Consider the following 25932-nt stretch of genomic DNA (forward strand, 5'->3'; position numbering starts at 1 on the left):
TTGAGGACTATTAAAAATAAGGCTGTCAAGAAAAGACTATTTTAAAAAGTCTTAAATTACCTTAATTTTAGCTTCAATCTCTTTTGACTTGACAACTGGATCCATGGTCAAACTCTGCTTGTTCTGCAGATTTAGCTTGTTATTCATCCACTCCATTGCCTCATTTGTGCTTTTTTCTACCTTTGTCATGTCAGCAGCATCCAAATGATCATACTGGTCCTCCTGCAAGCAGGAGACAGTCAGACAAGTGCTAAAAGGGTGATACCCTCCCTCCCAGCAAATATTGTCTAGTTTGTGCCATTTTTCAAAAACTTATAATCTTTCAAAAAATAAAGCATATTTAGCCTCACAATCAGAATAGACATTATTCAAAAGAAACCTAATCCCAATTTTTTAATACAGTCAGGATAGACTTAAATTTTAAAGGCCAAGAAAATTCATAAGGTATCAATTAAAAGGCTTCAACAAGATAAACAGCAGCACCTGATTTATACAAAATCTTATGAAGATAATTTCACAATGCAAAAAAAATTACATTAGATATGACAGCTGAAGTTTCAGCATGCTAGTTCAGAACCAAAACTATAATGAATACTGTTTTTAAAAGAAGGCCTTTCATGTGAACTGGGAGGCAGAGCTTGCAGTGAGCCGAGATCACGTCACTGCACTCTAGCTTAGGCAACAGAGCGAGACTCCGTCCCAAAAAAAAAAAAAAAGAAGGCCTTTTAGGCTGGGCGTGGTGGCTCACGCTTATAATCTTAGCGCTTTGGGAGGCTGAGGCAGGAGGATCACTTAAGCCCATGACTTCAAGACCTGGGCAACACGATGAGCCCGTCTCTACAAAAAATATGAAAATTAGCCAGGCATGAGGGCCACATGCCTGTAGTCCCAGCTACTCAGGAAGCTGAGGCAGGAAGGTCACTTGAGCTCAGGAGGCTGAGGATGCAGTGAGCTATGATCACACCACTGCACTTGAGCATGGGCAACAGACTCAGACCCTGTCTCACAAAAAAGAAGAAGAAAAAAAAAAAAAAAGAGGCGGGGCCTAATAGCTAATGCCTGTAATCGTAGCACTTTGGAAGGTCAAGGTGGGTGGATCATTTGAGCTCAGGAGTTCAAGACCAGCCTGGGTAACATGGTGAAATGACATCTCAAAAAAAAAAAAAAAAAAGACAACCCCAGTTGGGTGTGGTGGTACATGCCTACAGTCCCAACTACTGAGAAAGTAGCTGAGGCAGGAGAACAGCTTGAGCCAGAGAGGTAGAGGCTGCAGTGAGCCGAGATTTCACCACTGCACTCCAGCCTGGGTGACAAAGTGAGAACTTGTCCAAAAAAAAAAAACCACAAAAGCTCAATTTATCACTCAAAGTTTCTTACACTAACAATATGTCAAGAACCTGGGGTATAATGGAGGAACTTTATACTCCAAAGTCTGAACTTTGGAGTCAGACTTCTGGCTAAATGACAGTTCTCCCAATTTAGTGACCCTGAATGTTGCTTAAGGGAAGTGAGGCTTAAATAAGTTGGAATTTATCTATATATGCTGATACCACCCCCTACCTTATAAAGGTACTGTGTGCATAATTACTAGGCCTCAGGTGTTCTTAGAAAGACCAGGATAGAGCATGTTAAGTCAAACACTAATGAAAAGGAAACTGAACAACACTGTTCAATTCCAGATTCCACCTATTAAAGAGATATAGCAAATCCTAATGTTCTTATTAAGATGTTATAAAACATTCTACATTACATTAATGTCCAAAATAAAAAGTGCTATTAAACAAGTTAATGAGAACAAGAGAAAAAAATGCTATGTAAATGCCTCAGAAGTTAACTTTATGGCCGGGAGCAGTGGCTCACGCCTGTAACACCAGTCAGCACTTTGGGAGGCCAAGGCAGGTGGATCACTTGAGGTCGGGAGTTCAAGACCAGCCTGGCCAACATGGCGAAACTCCATCTCTACTAAAAATACAAAAATGAGGCCGGGCGCGGTGGGTCAAGCCTGTAATCCCAGCACTTTGGGAGGCCGAGAGGGGCGGATCACGAGGTCAGGAGATCGAGACCATCCTGGCTAACACAGTGAAACCCCGTCTCTACTAAAAAATACAAAAAACTAGCCGGGCGAGGTGGCGGGTGCCTGTAGTCCCAGCTACTCGGGAGGCTGAGGCAGGAGAATAGCGTAAACCCGGGAGGCGGAGCTTGCAGTGAGCTGAGATCCAGTCACTGCACTCCAGCCCGGGCGACAGAGCGAGACTCCGTCTCAAAAAAAAAAAAAAATACAAAAATGAGCTGGGCGTCATGGCGCATGCCTGTAATCCCAGCTACTTGGGAAGCTGAGGCAGGAGAATCCGCTTAAACCCAGGAGGTGGAGGTTGCAGTGAGCCGAGACTGTGCCACTGCACTCCAGCCTGGACAACAGAGCAAGACTCCGTCTCAAAAAAAAAAAGTTAACTTCACTAAGAGTAGGAAAAAGAAAAAAGTTACCTTGTTTTTGAAAGAGCTGATTATTTTCATATACTGTTGGATCTGTTTCCCTAGTTCTTCAAATAATTTTGGTCGTTCTTCAGATTCCTGGAACCGTATCTTAATAGGTTGACCTAGATTCTTAACAGAAGAATACACACAGTCTTCATATGGCAGTTCGACGATCCAGAGTACTGATTCCACTAAGATTGGTGATATAGTACATTTAATCTCCGTGTGCTATATATAAGAAGTTAAATATATTTCTTCAGGCCTTTGGAAGTATGAAGCTACTTCAGAAGAGGAATGAGACTATACCTCAGTACTGTTCTATGTGGAATCGCTTCAATTTGTCACCTGAGCCCTTGTTCTCAAAACACAGCAGGGAGACCACCAAAAATTAGGTGTCGCCTAATACAGATACACAGTACTACATATAAAGTATACTTGTCAAAAATAAAAAATGCTTTATAATCTTAAACACTTGAATCTGATGGAGCCTCTAAATGTAACCATCAACTTGACAAATAATATTAAATACCACCATGGAGGTGAAAATCAGCAAAATCCAACTACAGGAAGATCCTACAGGACCAATGATCCAATTTCCTCATAAAATAAATAAGGAAAGGGTGGGGGCAACACGAGGAAATGACGGAAGAAGAACTATAGACACAGTTATAAGCAACATCAATAAAATCTATGAGCCTTATATGGATACTAATTCAAACACAAAAATCATTTATGAAATAACTGGAACTTGAAAACTTAATACAACAGCGATATTAAGAAATGCTTGGTCAGGTTCCATGGCTCATGCCTGTACTCCCAGCACTTTGGGAGACCAAGGCAGGAGAATTGCTCGAGCCCAGGAGTTCCCATGCCAGTCTGAGCAACACAGGGAGACCCTTTCCCTACAAAAAAATTAAAACAGCCAAGCGTGATGGCACACAGCTGTAATCCTAGCTACTTGGGAGACTGAGGCAGAAGGACCGCTTGAGCATGAGGTCGAGGCTGCAGTGAGCCATGACCACACCACTGAACTCCAGCCTGAGTGACAGAGTGAGACTCAAAATGGCCCAGTTCCATAAGAAACCAAGTAATCCAGAACTAAAATTAAAGAGAAATGTGAAAAGTTCATTCTTGTGCATCTGCAACCTTTTCCAAACAAAAGGTCTCAATTTTATGTAATTCTTTGCATTTTTAATCCTAATGTTAAAAGATGAGAGGCTTTAAATACAAAACCAGATGCTGTGGCCAGGCGTGGTGGCTTCACACCTATAATTTCAGCACTTTGGGAGGCCAAGGCAAGCATATTACTTGAAGTAAGGGGTTCGAGACAGCCTGGCCAACATGGTGAAACCCTGTCTCTACTAAAAATACAAAAATTAGCTTGGCATGGTGGCACATGCCTGTAATCCCAGCTACTCTGGAGGCTGACACATAAGAATCCCTTGAATCCAGGAGACAGAGGTTGCAGTGAGCCAAGACTGCGCCACTGCACTCCAGGCTAGGTGACAGAGGAAGACTCTGTCTTATAAAAAAAAGAAAATCCACCACTTGCTTTGCTTTTATTGAGAATCCAAACTACATAAACAGAAACAGCCCTGCCCCAACTGCATTCCCTGTGGCTTTAGGGCAGGTACTAAGTCTTGCTAGTCTTTGTATCTCTTGACACCAAGAATGCACTAGACATCCAATTCAGTGAAGTATTATAAACCTAAACTCAATGTTCAGAAAAATCATTTTGTTATTACAAGGTTCTAAAAGTGAGAATGATAATGAGCCTAAGTCATAAAGGGTTTAGTTCATCAAACATCATTTTCAGTCTGTCTTCTTTACTTGAGAATTCCTCCCAAATTTGAGGTCCTCAGAGGAAGCTTCAACAAGGGTTCTGGATACCTCTGCTCTCAAGAGTCACTTACTTTTAATTCAGCCAACTTATCGACATAAACTTGCTTTGGCTGGTCTTCTCCATCCTCATACAACCAATTTTCAGTATCTTCTAGTTTCAAAGTAAAACTGTTACGATCCTAATGATGAAGAAAATATTATAATTAGGTCATTCAAAAATTACATCCCTAATACAGTCAGAGGCATTGAATATAATGATGTATCTGGGATTTGCTTTAAAATACAGAGGGCAGCCAGGTGCGGTGGCTCACATTTGTAATCCTTGGGAGGCTGAGGCACGTGGATCACCTGAGATCAGGAGTTCGAGAACAGCCTGGCCAACATGGTGAAACCCCCGTCTCCACTAAAAATACAAAAAAAAATTACCCGGGCATGATGGCGGACACCTGTAATCCCAGCTACTAGAAAGACTGAAGCAGGGGAACTGCCTGAACTCAGGAGGCGGAGGTTGCAGTGACCAAGATGGGGCCACTGCACTCCAGCCTGGGAGACAGAGCACGACTCCACTTCAAAAAAAATAAAATAAGATAAAATACAGGGGGAGGAAGGAGATGGGAGACACAGAAAACAAGGCTGTCAAATGTTGGTCCACTTGATAGGTATGGGGGCTTTTATTATATTATTCTCCCTGCCATGGAGGACTTTGGATAAGTTAAAAAATTTCAAAATTAAAAGCTGCATTTAAAAAGCAAGTGTGGCCAGGAACAGTGGCTCATGCCTATAATCCCAGCACTTTGGGAGACTGAGGCAGATGGATCATCTGAGGTAAGGATAGACTAGCCTGGCCAACATGGTGAAACCCCGTCTCTACTAAAAATACAAAAATCAGCCAAGCATGGTGGAGCATGCCTGTAGTCCCAGCTACTAGGGAGGCTGAGGCAGGAGAATCGCTTGAACCAGGGAGGCGGAAGTTACAGTGAGCCAACATCGTGCCATTGTACTCCAGCCTGGGGAACAAGACGGAAACTCCATCTCAAAAAAATTAAAAAATAACAACAACTGAGTTAAGTACCCATCAACCAATGAGTAAATAAAGCAAATGTGGTAGGCAGGGCGCAATGGCTCACGCCTGTAATCCCAGCATTCTGGGAGGCCGAGGCGGGCAGATCACGAGGTCAGGAGATCAAGACCACCCTGGCTAACATGGTGAAATCCCGTCTCTACTAAAAAACCACACACAAAAAATTAGCCGGGCGCAGTGGTGGACGCTGTAGTCCCAGCTACTCGGGAGGCTGAGGCAGAATGGTGTGAACCTAAGAGGCAGAGCTTGCAGTGAGCCAAGATCGTGTCACCGTACTCCAGCCTGGGCAACAGAGCAAGACTCTGTCTCAAAAAAAAAAAAAAGAAAAGAAAACATGGTATATACACACCATGGAATACTACTGAGTCATAAAAAGGAGCAAAGTAATGTCTTTTGCAGCAACTGGATGGAGCTGGAGGCCATTATTCTAAGTGAAATAACTTGTGAATGGAAAACCAAATACTGTTATGTTTCACTTATAAGTAGGAGCTAAGCTATGGGTACCCAAGAGCATACACAGTAATACAATAGACTTTGGAGACTCAAAAGCGGGAGGACAGAAGTGGGGTGTGGGATAAAAAAAACTACATCTTGGGTACAATGTACAGGACAAGGACGACAGGTGCACCAAAATCTCAGAATTCACCACTATACAATTCATCCATGTAACCAAAAACCACCTGTACCCAAGAGCTATTGAATTTTTTTTTTTTTTTTTTTTTTTTTTACAATAAACAGGAAAAAGTGAGCTTTAACAATTTAAAGAAAAATACAGGCTGGGCGCGGTGGCTCACGCCTGTAACCCCAACACTTTGGGAGGCCAAGGCAGGCGGATAACCTGAGGTCAGGAGTTAGACACCAGCCTGATCAACACGGAGAAACGCCATCTCTACTAAAAACACAAAATTAGCCAGGTGTGGTGGCGCATGCCTGTAATCCCAGCTATTCAGGAGGCTGAGGCAGGAGAATTGCTTGAAGCTGGGAGGTGGAGGCTGCGGTGAGCAGAGATCGTGCCATTGCACTCCAGCCTGGGCAACAAAAGCAAAACTCTGTCTCCAAAAAAAAAGAAAGAAAGAAAGAAAAGAAAAATACAAGATAAATAACAATATTCGAATGTGTCAAAAGTGATTTGTGAACATGATGCACAAAGACCAAACTTTGCAAAACACTGTGCTAATAGACAAATATATAAAAATTTGTGCCCCCCCAAAAAAACTTTTTAATAATTCTACTATACACATATAGCTGCAGACTTCCCTTCTAACCCATTTAAAGATGTTCACAGAAGACACACAGTAGTTAGGCATATTGCAGTAGACTTACATCTTCACTCACAAACTTCTCATATTCACCACTAAGCTTGTCTCTCATTTCATACACATATTCCTCCACTGCATTCTTAGCATCATTCCGCTCCTTCTCCAGTTTATCCTGCATGATCATCTTACCCTGAGAATAAATATTATGCACAAATTAATTAGACATTAGGACAACTGAAATCATTTCCTCTTAAATACCAATATAATTATAAAAGTAGAGCCGGACACAGTGGCTCACGCCTGTAATCCCAGCACTTTGGAGGCTGAGGCAGGTGGATCACGAGGTCAAGAGATCGAGACTATCCTGGCTAACATGGTGAAACCCCGTCTCTACTAAAAATACAAAAAATTAACCGGGCGTGGTGGTGGGCGCCTGTAGTCCCAGCTACTCGGGAGGCTGAGGCAGGAGAATGGCGTGAACCCAGGAGGCGGAGCTTGCAGTGAGCAGAGATCACGCCACTGCACTCCAGCCTGGGCCATAGAGCCAGACTCCACCTCAAAAAAAAAAAAAAAAAAAAGTAAAGGCTTTCTTCCCCAAATCCTTTTAGTTCTGCAAGTCACATAACAAACGCAAGGACAAATCCTTGACAGACTGAATATCAAAGAGTTTTGTGGGTGGGATTAAAAAAAGAACAATAGAAACATCAAGGTATAGACACTCAAAAGCAAAATTAAAGAATTTAAGACAAAGAGAACTTTAAAAACCTATTGTTTTTAAAACACCTATTAAATGAAAAAACCTATTGTTTTCAATGTCACTAAGTGATATCCTCTGCTGTGTTATTTATTATGAGATAAGAAAAATCAAATTCATTCATGCAGTATAAATGCTGAAGTTTCTATAAGACAAAACTATTCTAAGATCCAGTGGAAACCTGGTAAGAAACCTCATAGACAAAAATTAATAAATGTTCTCACAAATCCCAAACCTTGCATCTCTCAGTAAGAGTTACTATATTTACATACTGACTGGCAACAGAAAGGAATAAGCAAAATACTGCCACCATCAATGCTATATGATTTCTCCTACTGATCAACTTCCATGACCGCCAACCTCAAATATCCCAATCTCTAGTGAACAAATATACCCACGTATTCAAAAATGAACAATACCTCCCCTACACCAAAGACATTATATGTCAAAATTTTCATAACAGAGCTTCTAGCAATACAGACATATTAGTACCACCATAAAAGAATTGAAATAACATGGGATCTATTGCTTCAACTTGCCCCTAAAATACCATGCAAAAGTCTAAGATTATTTTCTCGAAGTCCAAACAATCAAAAATGCATAAAGTCACTCAACACAGAGTCTGAATACTATGGTAACATTAATTTGTTAGTAGCTCACTGTTCCAACAGACTTTAAATAACAACCTCATTTTCAATGTACAAGTTGAGCATCTCTCTGTCTATCTGCCATAATAGCTGATTCTCGATTGGCAGGTCCACAGTACTGGTCTTCACTTTTGCCTTCTTGGCTTGGGGTGGTTGGTCCATCTTTTTATCCTTTGATCCAGCTTGAGAGGTCTAAAAGAATAGAAATCATTAAGAATGAACACATATACAGACTACCTTAAACTTCAAAATGGGTCATGTTTGAAAAGCTGTTTTTGCTTTTTTTACTTCCTTCTCTTTTGATGATCTAAGTAACTTAGGACTACCATAACATCTAGAAAATAAAAAATAAGTCAATCTAGAGCAAATTCATAAAAATGGAATCAGAATAGTGGCTGTCAGGGGATGGGGGAGGGGAATAATGGAAAGTTATTTAATGGGTATAAAGTTTTGGTTTTTCAAGATAAAGTTCTGAAGACTGGTTATACCACAATGTCTATATACTTAACACTACTGAACTGTACATTTAAAAGTAATTAAGATGGTAAATTTTACAAAATACCTCTCTCCTATAATCCCATATCAATATACAATCACTATTAAAAATGTTTCTCCTACTTTTAAACATATAGACATGCAAATGAAGTTAGTGGGGAGGAGGTTATGAAATTTTTATGGATCAGTAACATATTGATAATTTGATTTCTATACTGTCTATAACTATTTACATTCTCACAAGGAGAAACTCATTTCACTGCACCCTATCCACAAATGAGAATTCATTTAACGTCATCTGTTATTCATTCAGTATGACTTTCTTTTAACCTTTTTCAGACACTTACAAGCCATACTTAATTATTTCCTCAAACTGCCTAGTAATATTTTATCCATTGTTCTTTCAGGATTGCAGTGTTTTTTCCCCCACAAACAACTGACTCTTCTAGTTTGTTTGTTGTTTGTTTGAGATGGAGTCTCACTCTGTAGCCCAGGCTGGAGTGCAATGGCACGATCTCGGCTCACTGCAACCTCTGCCTCCCGGGTTCCAGAGATTCTCCTGCCTCAGCCTCCTGAGTAGCTGGGATTACAGGCGCCCGCCACTACGCCCAGCTGATTTTTGTATTTTTAGTAGAGATGGGGTTTCGCCGTGTTGGCTAGGCTGGTCTCAAACTCCTGACCTTAAGTGATCCGCCCGCCTCAGCCTCCTGAAGTGCTGGATTACAGGCGTGAGCCACAGTGACTCTTCTAGTTTTTTCTAACTGTATTATTTGTCTATATATAAGTTCTGACTGTCAAATATATCCGTATCCTTTCCTTTAAGATTACTTATGTTGCTTTCATACTCTGAAAGCCCTTCCTCATCCACAGATTAGAAAAATACTCACTTCAAGCTTTTTCCTTTTCAACTTTGAACCTTAGAATTCATCTGGAATTCAATTTGTTCTATGATAAAGCAAAATTTTAATGTCATTTCCCACCTCCTATCAAACTAACTTAAGTCGGCTGCTGAAATTTATCTATCATTTCTATTTCATTTGCCTTTAGAAGCAATACTGTGCAAAAGGCACTTTAGTTTTTGAGCCATCCCAAGGAAGCCTAGATAACTAATACCTCTAGAACCACCCACAGCTCAAGGGCATTGGGGAAGGGGCTGTCACTCCTCCCTTCTCTTCACCCACCTTCCACAAACACACAGGAGAACAAGTCTTTGTCTCTGCCACTGCTGCCCCCGTCCCACCCAACAACATCAACGGTCTTCCATCCTGAAAAAGGCCTGACCCAACTAAAGAATCTGTAAGCACCATTTCCTTTCCATTTTCTTTTTTAATATGACTTGCACAGCTAAAGGAAAGCAATTAAATTTTGTTAATTGACATGAAAATATATAACAGACTTAAGCCACTTTAAAAAGTTCTGTCCAACTTTTTAAAATGCCACATTTAAATTAGAAATTTTTTAAAATTAGAAAACTTTTTAAAATTAGAAACTCCTAAGATGGCAAGATTTTACACTGTAATTTTATAATTAACTTAAAAGATATTTTCAATGATAAAAAAATTTAAACATGACAACTCAAAACTAAATAATAGGTTGTAAAGGATTCATTCAAAAATGTTACTATTCTTTTTGAAATAAACACATTATTTACATTATTCACAAAATACATTTAAATCCACTATTGCATGATTTAAAATAACTTCAGATGCAGTCTTGCTCTGTCGCCCAGACTGGAGTACAGTGGGACAATCTCAGCTCACATAACCTCCATCTCCCAGGTTCAAGCAATTCTCATGCCTCAGCCTCCTGGGTGGCTGGGGCTACTGGCATGTACCACCCCACCCGCATAAATTTTGTATTATTAGTAGAGATGGGGTTTCACCGGGTTGGCCATGCTGGTCTGAAACTCCTGACCCCAAGTGATCCACCCGCCTCGGCCTCTCAAAGTGCTGGGATTACAAGCGTGAGCCACTTAACCAGGCCCCATGCCTTTTTATTAAAAGATGTTATTTTGGCTGGGCACAGTAGCTCGTGCCTGTAACCCCAGGGTGCCGAAGCAGGAGGATCACTTGAGGTCAGGAGTTCGAGACCAGCCTGGCCAACATGGAGAAACCCTGTCCCTACTAAAAATACAAAAATTATCCAGGCGTGATGGTGCACACCTGTAGTCCCAGCTACCCAGGAGGCTGAGGCATAAGAATCACTTGAACCTGGGAGGCGGGGGCTGTAGTGAGCCGAGATCACGCCACCGTACTCTAGCCTGGGCGACACAGCTAGTGTACATCTCAAACAAATTAAAAAATTAAAAATTAAAAGGCATGGATTATTGATAATTTTGAAAAAAATTTCAGTTTCATTATTGTTTATCGGTAATGAATTAAATTATGGGTAGAATGACTTAGTATAAGCCATTCAGAAATCAGCATAAATAAATCATGCTTTCTTCCCATGTATAAACCAGGAGAGAGTTTAAAGGCCATCTTGCAAATAGCACACTACAAATATCACTACAAAATCTTGCTTAAAAAATTGTTCAAATAAATTGAGTTTCTAAGTATAACTATGTTTCAAGACACTGCCCCTTAGCCAAAACCATGTGCTTAAAAAGCCTGCAGTGCATATTCTAAAACACAACTCAGCCGGGCGTGGTGGTTCACACCTGTAATACCAGCACTTTGAGAGGACAAGGCAGGTGGATCACCTGAGGTCAGGAGTTCAAGACCTGCCTAGCCAACACAGTGAAACCCTATCTCTACTAAAAAATACAAAAAAAAAATTAGCTGCCATGGTGGTGTGCATCTGTAATCCCAGCTACTCAGTAGGCTGAGGTAGGAGAATTACTTGAACCCGGGAGGTGGAGGTTGCAGTGAGCCGAGATCATGTCATTGCACTCCAGCCTGGGCAACGGTGAAACTCTGCCTTTAAAAAAAAAAAAAAAAAAAAAAACCATACAATTCATACCTCCATTTCTTCAGACTCTGCCTTATTTTCTGCTGGTGTCTGCTGCTGTTGCTCTTCAACATGTGGTTCCTCCTGGTCCACTTGCATCTTCTGAAAAACAGGTCAAATTAAATCTTGCAATTTCCTAACTAAACAACCTTCATTACACATTGACAAAGTCATATGGTTATGAAATTTCTGCTGAATTACCAGCAATCAGAAGGCCTATGCTTAAATTCCAGGTAGGCCTATGCTTAAATTCCAGGTAGGCCACATTACCTATAACAGAAATTTTCCGCTCTGGATCTTAGTTAATACATCTGTACAATGAGGATAACACTTGTCCTGCCTTACCCTTACATAAAGAAGAATGACTGTGGAACAGATTTGTACACCATTAAGTACTCACAGTTCACCACGTGGCATCATTTAATACAATCTACAAAATACAACCTGAAGAGAGCATAAGCTTCTCCAGGCTTCCTCAAAGGTATTTTCTCTCAAAAGTTCCAACTTTTTCAAATAGTTCCTAAGTCAGCCTCTCTTCATTCTCAAAAGTATGACCACTGCATGTGCTCGGGGAGGTGAACAAGTTAAAATTACAAAGCCTAAGAACAACGATGAAAGAAGAGGTTTGTGGAGAGCCTGAACCAGTGGCTTCTCAATGTCTGCAACATATTAGAATGACCTGAGAGGCTTTTAAAACTACTGCTACCTGGGTCTCGGCCCAGACCAACTCCAGTAAAATCTGTGGTAATGAAACCCCAGCATTTGTAGTTTTGTTTTCCCAGAGGCAGGGTCACACTCTGTCACCCAGGCTGGAGTGCAGTGGTGTAAACAGGACTCACTGCAGCCTCGACTTCCTAGGCTCACACAATCCTCCTGCCTCAGCCTCCCATGTAGGTGGGACCACAGGTGTGTGCCACCACACCTGGTTAATTTTTACTTTTAGTAGAGATGAGGGTCTCACTTTGTTGCCCAGGCTGGCCTCAAACTTCTGGGCTCAAGCAGTCTTTCTGCCTCAGGCTCCCAAAGTGCCAGAATCATAGGTAATTTGTAGTTTTATAAAGCTTTGATTCTGATGCACAATGAAGACAACACTCAGTGCATAATTCCAACAAATGAGTGTACAATCTATTCTACTTTTGAAAATAATTAACTGAGACTCAGAGCATTCAATAACCAGAATCAAGAATAACTCAAGTTGAGAAGTATAAGATCTGAAAGGAGAAATCAACTGTGTTCCATTTCTATACAAATTCTGCATAAAAATCTACTGCTGGTTCACTTATATTGGGGGAAGGGCAACCATATAAATCCACTCTCAGCAGCTCTGTCACAACGCTCCTCCCTTGCTACCAAGTCTACTTGCTATAATTTCTAGACAAGTCACTTCTGGGCCATCACAAATGGTATACAATGTCTAGATTACCTCTTCCTCCTTTGCATTCTGATCTGTTTCCATTGGCTCCTCATTTTCCTCAGACTTGTGAACCTCCACTAAGGATGCACTGGACACACTGAAAATGCCATGGACATTTACTCGAACTTTGACTTTCACTTTTGAACTGGAGCCATCAGACTGAGGAGTGACTTTCTGAACTGAAAACTGAGCTAGGGACATACGAGAGACAAAAGAACACATAACCTAAGAGGATGAATTCAAGCATGAATATATGCCTACATTGCTACATTATGTCTACTTTTCAATGATAGCTCAGTAACATGATGCTTAAAATAAGCAAAATGGGTCCTCTTAGAATCTTATTAAATCATCAGATTTCTTTCTTCTTTCAGTCTCTTATTATCCTGCCCCAATTAAGAACTCAAATATCTCCCCATTCTTTAAATGGTACTTTCAGATTAATTCCTAAAACATATTTGTCACATTCTCTACTGAAAAAACAAAACAGAAAAAAAAAAAAAAAGATTCCACACTGCTTGTCATTTCTCAGTAAATTGCCATTTCTAGATTCAGTTACTGTACAAGGGTTTTATTTACATTTTCTTCATTCCCAGAACTCTGAAAAGTATGAATTATCACTGTTATTCCTGGTTTTACAGATTTACAGATGGGGAAAACAGAATAGGTTAACTTTCTACAGCTTCTAAATGCCATTCAGGATACTCCTAATTCTTTACCCATATATTCTAGGTCTTTATAGTATAACTAGTTTCTCTCTCTCTTCTCAACTAGTATTATTTCCAGAGTTTCTCAGAGTCTATAAATACTCTAGATAACACGGTTCTAAAACCTAGGATGCTTTGATATTGTATCACCATCTCCTAATGATTTTCCGTATACATCTTTTTTTTTTTTTTTTCTGAGACGGAGTCTCACTCTGTCACCCAGGCTGGTGTGCAGTGGCATGATCTCTGCTCACTGCAAGCTCTGCCTCCCGGGTTCACACCATTCTCCTGCCTCAGACTCCCAAGTAGCTGGGACTACAGGCACCCATCGGCATGCCTGGCTAATTTTTTTTTGTATTTTTTCAGTAGACACCGGGTTTCACTGTGTTAGCCAGGATGCTCTCGATCTCCTGACTTTGTTATCTGCCAACCTAGGCCTCCCAAAGTGCTGGGATTATAGGCGTGACCCACCACGCCCGGCGATTTTCTGTATACATCTTATAACTGTATGTTAGGGTCCAAATTGAATTTCGTTAATTCCTTAGAGTATACAGCCCCACCTTATACACAAGTTGTAACTACAATGTGCGTTAACCAAGAAAAACTGCCGATACGATGGGAGATCCAATTAAATAATAGCCATTTGGCTGGTTCTAAACCTGTTAACGAGTCTGGAAGAGGTTTTCTTTTGTAATCTAAAGCCTCTAAATTTCAGAACACCGTACTTGTTCTTTCTACTACGCCAACTCTCCAAGTAGATAAGCTTTTTTATTTTTTATTTTTTTAAATGGAGACAGGGTCCCACTACGTTGCCCACTACGTGATCTTGAACTCCTCGGCTCAAGTGATCGTCCCACCTTAGCCTTCCAAAGTGTTGGGATTACAGCTGTGAGCCACTGTGCCTTTTTTTTCTTTAAATTCCCAACTCTTACCTATAGCAGGATCTGGATAGGGCAAATCCTGAGGAGAGCTGTAGTAGGCCTCAAGAGTGAAAGGTTCCTTTCTATAAAATGTAAGGACTTTAGAGAAAGGAGCAGCATGATTTTTGGAAAAGACTTCACAGTCACTGAATGGAGGAAAAAGACAAAAACACAAATTCAGGATATTCCTAACTCTTTCAGCCCTGTGTTCTAGGTTTGTAATTATTGTACAGTGTTAGTTTCTCTCTCTTTTCAAATGGCATTATTTCCAGATTATAAGAGTTCCCAAGAATCTTTATATATAAAGTCAGTAAAAAAAGGAATATACATCAATCTGCACATAAAAGGCACCAAGGATTTCAGCAAAATCAAGTGTGAGAAACTAAATAAGGACACAAATTAATTCTGACTAAAATAAATGATCACTTTCCTTCATGCACTATGATAAAATGTTACGGATTTATGTAAACTGAAATGAAGAGCAACATATTACTCAGACCTAATAGTCAACTTTAGGTATATAAATCATTAATAAACATGATACCTTGACCCTTCTTCAGCTGGAGAATTCCATCTCAGAGATATTGGATATGGTACTACATCAGTGATAGAAAATTCTCTGACTTTGAAAGCAGGCGATAAGATGGCGCACTAGAATAATTTTCAAAAATTCCATTTAACAAGTATAGACATTATAAACTGATAAAATCACTAAACCTACAAATGACTTCAGAAAATCAATGGTCTTTTTAAAATATTTACATTAGTAATTTAATGGTGTCTGAACAGTTTCACAAACTTCTATCATGTCAATCACCTATATAATCTAGCTATTCCTTACTGTTCCTTATTTTTCTATTAACCCCAACCCTTATTTAATTGATGTACACTATTTCATACAGACATAGGTTACAGGCCAAATTCTAGTCATACTTCAGGCTCAGAGTTACCTACATTTCTAGTCAATTAATTTATCTTACGTGCTATAGAGTACAATTACTTTTAGGAACATCACCTCTATTTTAAAACAAAGGTTTTGGAATCTCAACATCTTGAAATCACCCTGAGCTAACCCCAGGTTATTAGATACACAAACCACTGCCATCTTGTTACAATGATTTATAAATGGTTACCTATAAAAGAAAGAATATTCACCTGCAATGCACAGCCTCGAGTGACAGCTTCATCAGCATTTAATGTTGTACTAAGTTCTTTACCAAAAAATTTGCTGATCTTCTCTTTTACCGCAGGGATTCGTGTAGCACCACCAACTATCTCCACTGCATAAATATCTTCTTTCTTTAACTCTATTTTAAAGAATTAGACAGATTTTTTTAATGAAACGAAAGAACAGTAACATCTTACCATGATGAAACAACTCAGATGTATAACAAAACTCCTCCACTCCCTCACCCACCTCCACAATACGCATATACTCATGCCCACACTCACAGAGGCATGTGGCATCTGGAAACAAGTAGGTATTTTGATTCTCAAAATAATGGGGGAAGGGTAGCTAGTGGGATTTAGGAGGTGAGGGCCAGGAATACTCAAATGTACTGCAGTGTACAGGTCCTGAATTTCTCACATGATATCACACAAAGAAGTGTTAAAACATCAACAGACCAAACAAATACATTAGCCATTAGGAAAATAAGAGGGCCTCAAAGCACTGAGTTACTCTGACCTAACATTAAAGGAAAAAAAAAAGGAGAATCACATCCAGCTACTCTAGTGTTCTAATCTAATGCATAAACATAGTCCACATTAAAACACAGATAGAGGCCAGGCATGGTGGCTCATGCTTGTAATCCCAGTACTTTAGGAGGCCGAAGCAGGCAGATTACCTGAGGTCAGGAGTTCAAAACCAGCCTGGCCAACGTGGTAAAACCCCATCTCCACTAAAAATACAAAAATAAGCCAGATGTGGTGGCGCACGCCTGTAATCCCAGCTACTCAGGAGGATGAGGGCAGGAAAATTGCCTTAACCCAGGAGGCAGAGGTTGCAGGGAGCTGAGATTGCACCACTGCACTCCAGCCTGGATGAGAGAGCAGGACTCCCATCTCAAAAAATAAAAATAAAATAAAATACGGGTAGAGTTTGTTTGTATCAGAAAGAAAGAAGGTGTGTATCAACGATCTGCTGTTGCTCATAAAATACTTCTTAATAATACCTGATTTCCTTGTCACATTTTATCTAACAACCATTGATAATTTCTTGAGAAGGGCTATTTAAAGAAATGGCCTTTCCCAGTGTGGAAATAAGCCCATCTGCCATCATCACTAATTAAAGAGGAAGGCCTGTGCCAAGCTGACAGTATATCTCAACACTCTGAAATAGCAATCAACGCAACAGTGAAGTCTGGGTAAATGGTTTGTCAAAGATTTTAGGAAAATTAGTATATACTCCTAAATCAGTCACCTTTTACCCTGAGACAAAATTAAAGCATCTTATTAAATAAGTATGTGGTTATCCTACCTTCCCTTTGCTGCAGCTCTCATCCAGCTAGGGAAGAATTCACTGACAGAAAAGCTTACAAGACTACCATATCAGCATCGCAAAAGACAATTTTTACCACCATTAAATAATTGTGAGGCTTATATCCAACTTTCAGTCTGAATTCAGTTTCTTGGAGAAACTTTTATTAGATTTCCCTAGATGTTTCAAAAGATTACTTTGGGCAGGGGGAAGATACAGATTTTTTAAAAGCTTAATATATACTATTGAATTAGTTCACACAATAAAAATTTGTATCACTACTTGCAAAGCTAAGATAATAGATAACAATTTCCAAAGAGTCTGAAATACGCAAACAAATTCAATCACAAAAATACTTACTGGTTTGTTCCAAAACACTACGAAGTGGTGGCTCCACTCTAGCTAAGAGATCATTGCACATCTCCAGAAATTTGCCTCTATAAAAAAACATAAAACAAAAAAGAAAAAAAAATACAGTATATTAAATCACATTCCACTTGTATATGGAATGGATGGCTATAAAAAAAACAGTTAACAACGAGTGCTGGCAAAATGTGGAGACACTGGATCCCTCATACATTCCCAGGTAATAGAATGAAAATGGTGCAGCCACTTGGGAAAAGTGTTTGGCAGTTCCTCAAGATGTCAGAGAGTTAGCATAAGATTCAGCAATTCCATTCTAGGTATACAGCCAAAAGAACAGAAAACACATGTTCACACACCAAACTGGTATATCAATGTTCACAAGCAGCCGAAAAAACCCAGATGCCTATCAACTGTATGAAGCGATACAAATGAATGAATACAATAAGAGGAACTGATACATAATTACAACACATGAAAACACTATGCTGGGTGAAAGAAGTCAAACAAGAACACAAATTTATGTGAAATATTCAGAATAAGTATATCCAGAGAAAAGAGACGAGTGGCTACCAATGACTTCAGGGAAGAAGAAGAGATGGGAAGGACAGATAATGAGTACAGGGTTTTTCTTTTCTTTTTTTTTTGAGACAGGGTCTCACTCTATTGCCCAGACTGGAGTGCAGTGGCACGATCGTGGCTCACTCTCACTGCAACCTTAGTGAGCTCCCAGGCTTAGGTGATTTTCCCACCTTAGCCTCCCAAGTAGCTGGGTCTACAGGCATGCAGAACCATGTCTCTTTTATATTAATACACATTTTTAGGTGTTTTAGGTTTACAGAGAAACAAACATGACAAGAATCCCCATATATCTCTTCCTCACCCCCAGCCCAGTTCCTCTATTAACATCTTGCATTAGTAAGGTTCATTTGTTACAATTAATGAGTCAATGCTGATAAATATGATCGTTTCTATTAGTGTTCTATGAGTTTTAACGTAGAAGTATTCACCACTTCAGTAACACACAGAATAATTTCACTGCCCTAAAACTCCCCTGTGCTCCAACTATTCATCCCTCCCTGCTCCAAACTCCAGGTAACTAACTGTTTTATTGTCTGCCTAGTTTTTTTTTTTTTTTTGGCGAGTGGGGGTTGGGGTTTTTTTCAGATGGAGTTTCAATCTTGTTGCCCAGGCTGGAGTGCAGTGGTGCAATCCCAGCTCACTGCAACCTCCACCTCCCGGGTTCAAGCGATTCTCCTGCCTCAGCCCCCTGGTAGCTGGGATTTCAAGCATGCACCACTACACCCGGCTAATATTTTTTTTTTTTTTTTTTTTTTAATTTTTTAGTAGAGATGGGATTTCACCATATTGGTGAGGGTGGTCTTGAACTCCTGACCTCAAGTGATTCACCCGCCTCGGCCTCCCAAAGTGCTGGGATTACAGGCATGAGCCATCACACCCGGTCGTCTGCATAGTTCTGCCTTTTCCAAAATGTCATACAGTTGGAATCCAATAGTATATGCAGATTTTTCAGATTGGCTTCTTTTACTTGGCAATATGCATTTAAGGTTCCTCCATGTCTTTTCACACCCTGATCGCGCACTCATTTAGGGTTTAAGAAGTAATGAAAATGTTCTAAAATTCAGTTGTGATGATGGCTGCTGAGCTCTATGAAAACACACACACACACAAATTTTTTTTTTTTTTAAATCACTGAATTATACATGTTAAAAAGGTGACTTCTAGTTGGGTGCAGTGGCTCACACCTGTAGTCCCAACACATTAGGAAGCTAAGGCTTGAGCTCAACCAGGAGTTCAAGACCAGCCTGGACAACACAGCAAAACCCCATCTCTATAAAACATACAAGAAATTAGCCGGGCGTGGTGGCGCACACCTGTAGTCTCAGCTATCCAGGAAGCGGAGGCAGGAGGATCACCCGGACAAGGCTACAGTGAGCCATGATCAAGCCATGGCGCTACGGTGAGCCATGATCAAGCCATGGCACTCCAGCACGGGCAACGAGGATCCTTTCTCCAAAAAAGGGGGAAAAGGAGGTGACTTTATTAAATTACATCTCAATAAAAAAGAATAGTAGGCTGGGCGCGGTGGCTCACGCCTGTAATTCCAGCCCTTTGGGAGGCCAAGGCAGGCAGATCACCTCAGGTCAGGAGTTTGAGACCAGCCTGACCAACATGGAGAAACCCTGTCTCTACTAAAAATACAAAATTAGCCAGGCACGGTGGCACATGCCTGTAATCCCAGGTACTTGGGAGGCTGAGGCAGGAGAATCACTTGAACCTGGAAGGCAGAGAGGTTGCAGTGAGCCAAGATCACGACATTGCACTCCAGTCTTGGCAAAAAGAGTAAAACTCCATCTCAAAAAATAAAAGAATAGTAAAGTATAGAAAACACCCACCAGAGCATGCAAAACTTAAGGACTGCTAACATCAATATTGGTGAGATGTGTAGCAACCAGAGCTCTTACATGTTAGAAGTTTAAACTGTTTTACTTCTAATAGAAAAAAAGCTGAAGAGTCACTGTCCATCAATAACAACAAAGCTACAATGGCACAGTAGTTAGCAATACAGAAGAACAAATGGCACGTGGAACAAACAAATGAATCTCAATTTTATGCTGACTAAAAAAATGCCTCACACAAAAAACTACATACTACATGATGCCACTTACAAGAAGTTACAGAATTGGCAAACTTAATCTACAGACTGAAAAATACAAAAAGCACATCAGTGGTTATGGAAGCCTGAGGAAACATTCCAACATAATGGTCAATTTCATAATAAAGGCATTAGTTACAAAGATATGTATATGTTGAAACTCAGTATATAAGCACTTAAAACCTGAGTGTGTCATTATATAAAAATATATCCAAAAAACAACAAATTCTGGTCAATATGCAAACTTTAGTATTTGGGTAGAAGTCTACATTTATGATGTCCGCAATTTAAGTTTCTGGAAGAAGTACACAGATGCAATTTACTTTGAGATATATTAAAAACAAAATTGAGGCCAGGCCACGCACTGGCTCACACCTGTAATCCCAGCACTTTGGGAGGCTGAGACGGGCGGATCACCTGAGGCTGGGAGTTCGAGACCAGCCTGACCAACATGGAGAAACCCCATCTCTGCAAAAAATACAAAATTAGCTGGGCGTGGTGGTGCATGCCTGTAATCCCAGCTACTTGGGAAGCTGAGGCAGGAGAATCACTTGAACCTGGGAGGCGGAGGTTGCAGTAAGCTGAAACCGCACCATTGCACTCCAGCCTGGGCAACAAGAACAAAACTCCATCTCAAAAAATAATAATAATAATTAAAAATTGATGGCTTTATAGGATACATGAACAAATATGTAATAAAACAAGTACAGTAAATGTTAGCAGTAGAATCTAAGTGGTGAGATAAGGACATTCACTGTAAAATTCTTCCAACTTTGTTTCATGTCTGAAAATATCTGAAATCAAAACTGTGAAAAGCAAAGGAAAAGACTATAAGAAGATAGCAACAGCAGCAGAGGTTTTTGTTGTTGTTGTTCTGTTTTTATTTTTTTGAGACGGAGTCTCACTCTGTCACCCAGGCTGGAGTGCGGTGGCACGATCTCAGCTCACTGCTACCTCTGCCTCCCAGGTTCAAGCGATTCTCCCATCTCAGGTTTCCGAGTAGCTGGGTCTACAGGTGCACACCACCAAGCTCAGGTAATTTTTGTGTTTTTTGGGGTTTTTTGGTTTTTGTTTTTTTTTTTTTTTTTTTTGTATTTTTTTGAGACAGAGTCTTGCTCTGTCACCCAGGCTGGAGCACAGAGGCACTACTTCAGCTCACTGCAGCCTCTGCCTCCTGGGTTCAAGCAATTCTCCTGCCTCAGCCTCCCGAGTAGCTGGGATTACAGGTGCCCACCACCACACCGGGCTAATTTTTGTATTTTTAGTAGAGATGGGGTTTCACCATGTTGGCCAGGCTGGTCTCAAACTCCTGACCTCAGGTGATCCACCCACCTCGGTATACCAAAGTGCTGGGATTACAGGCGTGAGCCACCGCGCCTGGACGGTAGAAGTTTTTTGATAGTTTCTTTTTAAAAAGTTTAATTGCAATATAATTTACACGCTATAGAATTCACCCATTTAAAGTATGTAATTCCTGTCCGGGTGAGGTGGCTCACACCTATAATCCTAGCACTTTGGGAGGCTGAGAAGGGTGGCTAAGCTCAGGAATTTGAGACCAGCCTGAGCAATATGGCAAAATCCTGCCTCTACAAAAAACACAAAAATTAGCCAGGCATGTCAGTGAACACCTATACTCCCATCTACCTGGGGGGCTGAGGTAGGAGGATCTCTAGAACCTGAGAGATTGAGGCTGCAGTGAGCTAAGATGGTACCACTGCACTCCACATTGCATGACAAAGTGAGAACTTGCCTCAAAAAGAAATAAATAAAATCAAAAAGATAAAAATAAAGATGTAATTACTGACTTTTGGGCATGAGGCTTTAATACAAAATTATTTTTAAAGTATACAATTCAGTGACTTCATATATACAGAGTTGTGCAAGCATCACCACAATCAATTTTAAAACATTTTCAGTCTAAAAAAGAACACTTTCATCCCCCTTAACTGTTACTTTCCTCAACTCCCATAGCCCTAGGCAACCACTAAATCTACTTTCTGTCTATAGATTTGCCAATTCTGGGCATTTCATAGAAATGGAATCATACAAAATGTGGCCTTTTGTGACTTCTTTCATTAGCACGAACTTTTCAAGGTTCATCCATGTTTTAGTATGTATCTGTATTATATATTTTACAATTGCCAAAAACATCCCATTGTATGGACAGAGAATATTTTCTTTACCCACTTCTTCATCAGTTGATGAACATTTGGGTTGTTTCCACTTTTTGGCTATTATGAGTAGTGCGATGAGCATTCACATATGAGTTTTTCTGTGGACGTGTGTTTCCATTTCTCTTGAATATGTATCTAGAAATACAATTGCTGAATAATGTGATAATTTGATGTGGATTTTTTTGGTTTTTTGAGAGGGTTTCCCTCTATCGCCCAGGTTGGAGTGCAGTGGCATAATCATGGCTCACTACAGCCTCCATCTCCTGGGATTAATCAATCCTACAACAAAATTAGGTAACGACATATGCCCACAAACCTCAAAATACATATAGGCAGACACAAACCACCCACATTTACAATTCCTGCTTAGTATCAGCTCTGTGCAAAATAAACAGAAGGAAACAAAAGGGTATATAATTGGCCTGAAAACTCCAGAATAACCTAACTCAGAGGGCCAAACGGAAAACAGAAGCTGAAATCAGCAGCGGTTGGCATGTTCCAAAACAAGTATAAAAGGCCCTAAAATGAGGTATTCAGGGACCACAGCAAACTGAGCCCAACCTAAAGTTACCTTCAAAGAAAAAATAACTACACTGAAGAAAAACTACTGATTAAAAAATCCAAACTAAGCAGGACAACACAGTAAACATACAAGAAGATAAGAGGGAGGGAAACCATCTCAGAAAGTTAACCCACATTTTTAAAATATTTCACAAAAACAAAAGAGGAACTCACACTTATAATCCCTGCACTTTGAGAGGCAGAGGCGGGTGGATGACTTGAGGTCAGGAGTTCGAGACTAGCCTGGCCAACATGACGAAACCCCACCTCTACTAAAAATACAAAAATTAGCTGGATGTGGTGGCGCACACCTGTAATTCCAGCTACTCGGGAGGCTGAAGCATGAGAATCATTTGAATCCAGGCGGCAGAGGATGAAGCAAGCCGAGATCATACCACCACACTGAAGCCTGGGTGACCTACTGAGACTCTGTCTCAAAAAAAAAAAAAAAGAACAGGCAAACCTAGAGAGACAGGAAACATATTGGTAATTGCCTAGGGTACGGAGGGAAATGGAGAGTAAATGCTAATGGGTACAAGGTTTCTTTTTGGGGTGATAAGAACATTCTAGAATTAAATAGTGATCATAGTTGCACAACCTTGGAATTGTACACTTTAAAATAGTAAGGTTTTATGGTATGTGAATTATATTTCAGTAAAAGTGATATAGGAAATGAAAGAACAAATCAGAATCAGAAAAACCTGGAACAGAATTAGAAATATAAGAATAAATGTCGGCCAGGCACGGTGGCTCAAGCCTGTAATCCCAGCACTTTGGGAGGACGAGACGAGCGGATCACGAGGTCAGGAGATCGAGACCATCCTGGCTAACACAGTGAAACCCCGTCTCTGCCAAAAAACACAAAAAACTAGCCAGGCGAGGTGGTGGGTGCCTATAGTCCCAGCTACTTGGGAGGCTGAGGCAGGAGAATGGAGTAAACCCAGGAGGCGGAGCTTGCAGTGAGCTGAGATCCGGCCACTGCACTCCAGCCTGAGCAACAGAGCAAGACTCCATCTCAAAAAATAAATAAATAAGTGTCAGAAATGAAAACTAAACAGTACACAAGAGCAATGCCATGAAGGACTGGACCAAAAATGGCAAATATAAAAAATAGGCAAACTAAAAAAAAACAATACGACAGGCAAGGAAGATCCAACCTAATTTATGTAGGAATTCCCAAAAAAGAAAACCACAGCACTACAACAGAATACTAGATAATATAATTCAAGAAAACTTAAGAAAATTTAATTAAAGTTAGATTTGTAGTATCAAACTATATAATGAAAAGGCACACTATGTACCTGGAAAAAAACTGATGCAAAATAACCAACACCAAAACATACTGTAGTAAAATTATTGAGCTTTCTTTTTTTTTCCTTTTTGAGACAGGGTCTCACTCTCATCATCCTGGCTGGAGTGCAATGTGGTGTGATCATGGTTCGCTGCAGCCTCGACTTACTGAGCTCAGGTGATCCTCCCACCTCCACCTCCCAAGTAGCCAGGACTACAAGCGAATGCCACCATATCAGGCTATTTTTCTGTATTTTTAGTAGAGACGAGATTTTGCCACGTTGCCCAGGCTGGCCTCGAACTCCTGAGCTCAAGCCATCCGCCTGCCTCAACATCCCAAAGTGCTGGGATTACAGGTGTGAGCCAACCCACCCAAATGGACTTTCAAGAAAAAAAAAAAATCAAAAACATTTGGGCATCTAAGCAAAAAGAACAAGTGACAAATATCTAAAAACTATGCTGTCACACTTTGACAGCAATGTTATACACCAAAAGAAAATAGATTGTTACTGGCCGAACGCGGTGGCTCACACCTGTAATTCCAACACTTTGGGAGGCCGAGGCAGGCAGATCACGAGGTCAGGAGATAGAGACCATCCTGGCTAACACGGTGAAACCCCGTCTCGCTAAAAATACAAAAAATTAGCCGGGCATGGTGGCAGGCGCCTGTAGTCCCAGCTACTCAGAAGGCTGAGGCAGGAGAACGGCGTGAACCCGGGAGGCAGAGCTTGCAGTGAGCCGAGATCACGCCACTGCACTCCAGCCTGGGTGACAGAGCAAGACTCTGTCTCAAAAAAAAAAAACAAAAAAAAATAGATTGTTTCTGCATTTAAGATACTCAACAAGGAAAGAAAAGCTAAGAAGGTTCTATCCAACTACAGTGACTTTTAAGTATAAACATGGCGAATTGTCATCAACATGCAAGAACTTAAGGAACACTATTCACATGTGCTATCCATTAGGAATCTGCAGGAGAATGCACTTCCAACATCAAAACAATGAATTGCCGGCCGGGCGCAGTGGCTCAAGCCTGTAATCCCAGCACTTTGGAAGGCCGAGACGGGCGGATCACGAGGTCAGGAGTTCGAGACCATCCTGGCTAACACGGTGAAACCCCGTCTCTACTAAAAAATACAAAAAGCTAGCCAGGCGAGGTAGCTGGCGCCTGTAGTCCCAGCTACTCGGGAGGCTGAAGCAGGAGAATGGCATAAACCCGGAAGGCGGAGCTTGCAGTGAGCTGAGATCCGGCCACTGCACTCCAGCCCGGATGACAGAGCGAGACTCCGTCTCAAAAAAAAAAAAAAAAAAAAAGACAATGAATTAACACAAAGCTACTAGTAATCTACTAAAATAATCCAAAAAATTGAAAATAAGTGCTGACAAAGATGTGGAGAAACTGAAACCCAGTATAGTGCTGCTGGGGTAATCACTGAGAAATACAGTTTGGAGATTCCTCAAAAAGTTAAACATAGAATTGCTGTATAAGCCAGCAGTTCCACTCCTAGGTATATATGCAAAAGACCTGAAAACATGTACTTGTTCACAAATGTCCACAGCACTATTCACAATAGCTAAAAAGTAGAAACCCAAATGTTCATCAGCAAACGAATGGATGAATAAACTGCGGTATTATCCATACAAGAAAATAACATCTACCCGAAAAAAATTAAGTACTGATACAGAATGTAGCTGAACCTCAAAAACATTACACTGAGAAGTTAGAACAAAAGAAGTCAGACACATATTACATGACTCCGCTTATATGAAAAATACAGAATATATAAATCCACAGAAACAGAAAACAGGATGTTGATCACCAGGGACCAGAGGTAAGGGAAAACAAGA

The 25932-nt window shown here is 40.5% G+C and overlaps 1 protein-coding gene across 1 annotated transcript in view; it reads right to left on the minus strand.

Annotated features, from left to right (window-relative positions):
* Positions 1-25932, minus strand: part of HSPA4 (heat shock protein family A (Hsp70) member 4) — a 56660-nt gene that overhangs the window by 2354 nt on the left and 28374 nt on the right. Inside the window, exons 8-18 of the mRNA XM_023196222.3 lie at positions 17383-17459; positions 15699-15850; positions 15088-15194; positions 14556-14689; positions 12926-13107; positions 11515-11604; positions 8098-8250; positions 6722-6847; positions 4389-4496; positions 2485-2604; positions 61-222 (exon numbers count right to left, since the gene is read on the minus strand). Of these exons, the coding sequence (XP_023051990.1) occupies positions 61-222; positions 2485-2604; positions 4389-4496; positions 6722-6847; positions 8098-8250; positions 11515-11604; positions 12926-13107; positions 14556-14689; positions 15088-15194; positions 15699-15850; positions 17383-17459 (1411 nt within the window). The remainder of the gene's footprint in view (positions 1-60; positions 223-2484; positions 2605-4388; positions 4497-6721; positions 6848-8097; positions 8251-11514; positions 11605-12925; positions 13108-14555; positions 14690-15087; positions 15195-15698; positions 15851-17382; positions 17460-25932) is intronic.

This window comes from Piliocolobus tephrosceles, chromosome 4 (assembly GCF_002776525.5).
Source record: "Piliocolobus tephrosceles isolate RC106 chromosome 4, ASM277652v3, whole genome shotgun sequence".
NCBI lineage: Eukaryota > Metazoa > Chordata > Mammalia > Primates > Cercopithecidae > Piliocolobus > Piliocolobus tephrosceles.